General features: G+C 39.8%; 1 protein-coding gene across 1 annotated transcript in view; it reads left to right on the top strand.

Moving 5' to 3' along the window:
- dgkg (diacylglycerol kinase, gamma) overlaps positions 1-1490 on the top strand; it is a 121064-nt gene that overhangs the window by 83636 nt on the left and 35938 nt on the right. The window contains exon 19 of the mRNA XM_008295897.1: positions 352-442. Coding sequence (XP_008294119.1) covers positions 352-442 — 91 coding nt within the window. The remainder of the gene's footprint in view (positions 1-351; positions 443-1490) is intronic.

Below are 1490 nucleotides of genomic sequence, written 5' to 3'. Positions count from 1 at the left end.
CAGAACCGGTCCCTTTGTTGACGCTGTCAGAAGCCGTCGGTGTGACTTCTGGCTGCTGATGTTTGAGCTTCACTTTGACTCTGAACTGACAGAAACAGGCTGCGTCCACCGGGTCACCTCTGGACGGTGCTGCAGGCCCAAACCGGCCTCGTGTTTACCAGACATTCTGTCCTCCAGAGGCTCGGGGTCACGTGACCCCTGGGTCACATGACCTCCGGGTCACACGCCCGCCGGCCTCGTCAGCGGTCAGACGTGTTGACGACTGAAGGCAGCTTCAATATGTGTCCGACCGACGCCGCCGTCGGCTCTGAGAGCTGATTCTAACACCAGAACCGCCCTCTGTCTCCTCAGGATGAAGAACAAGCTGTGGTACTTTGAGTTTGGAACCACCGAGACCATCTCGGCCACCTGCAAGAAGCTCAACGAGTGCATCGAGGTGGAGGTGAGTCTTTACATGTTTCCTGTAGAGGAGCAGAGGAAGGTGGAGCAGAGCTTCCTTCATGTTTGTCTGCAGAGCAGCGAGGACTCGGGTTTATCCAGAACATCATCAGATTAATGCAGCAGAGACTGATCGCCTCGTTCTGTCACACAGAGCTGCACAGTGAGTCACCTGGGAGCTGACAGCAGCAGGACGCCAGCAGACACACAAGAAACACACAAAAATACACAAAAAAACAAAAAAAAAACTCCCAAAAAAACACAAAAAAATTCACAAAAATACACAAAAAACACTAAAAATACACAAAAAATACACAAAACTGACCATAAACTGCTGCATAATGTGTCACCTGTGAGTTTAAAGCAGCAGGATGCCAGCAGACAGACAAATACACAAAAACTCAAAAAAACACTGAAAGCACCAACAACACACAGGACCTCTCAGAACGTGGTGTCTGCTGCTGAACCCAACGAGCTGCTCGTCGTCGCATCAAGAATCCAGTTCACACGTTAGAAAGAGAACATTCATGATTCTGTGATTGGATCAAATNCCCCAAAAAGTTTGACTGTATTTTAATCACAACAAAAGTTTATTTTTGCAGATATTTTGCCATTTAAAGCTGTTTTTTATTAAATAATTGATAACGTCTTGTAAAATCACAGTTAAAAGTCTTCATTTAATAATAAATGTAAAAAATAAAAATAATAAAAAGGGTCAAAACTGTAAATAATTTTAAAAAAAACTTAAAAATCTGTAAAATGCTGATTTATTGTTTTACAAAATGACACAATTTTTTACTGTATTCATGTCAGAAAAATCATCGTTATTTCTACATGAGCATAATTACTGCTGTTTACAAAATTATGAAAGAATTGAAAATTATTTTTTATCTTTTTAAATGGTTAAATTATTTTTCCAACATTTGACTTTAAAATTACAGTTAAAAGTTAAAAGTACAATTAATTTTTCTTTTTCTGTATTTAAATCCTAACAAATATTTTTAAAGATGTTTCTGTGTATAATTCTGTAAACCTTTATTTAACCTTTATTT

This window comes from Stegastes partitus, unplaced genomic scaffold, assembly GCF_000690725.1.
Source record: "Stegastes partitus isolate 25-593 unplaced genomic scaffold, Stegastes_partitus-1.0.2 Scaffold1082, whole genome shotgun sequence".
NCBI classification, from domain to species: domain Eukaryota; kingdom Metazoa; phylum Chordata; class Actinopteri; family Pomacentridae; genus Stegastes; species Stegastes partitus.
The sequence above is the reverse complement of the archived record's forward strand: the minus strand, read 5'-3'. Positions and strand labels throughout refer to the sequence as shown.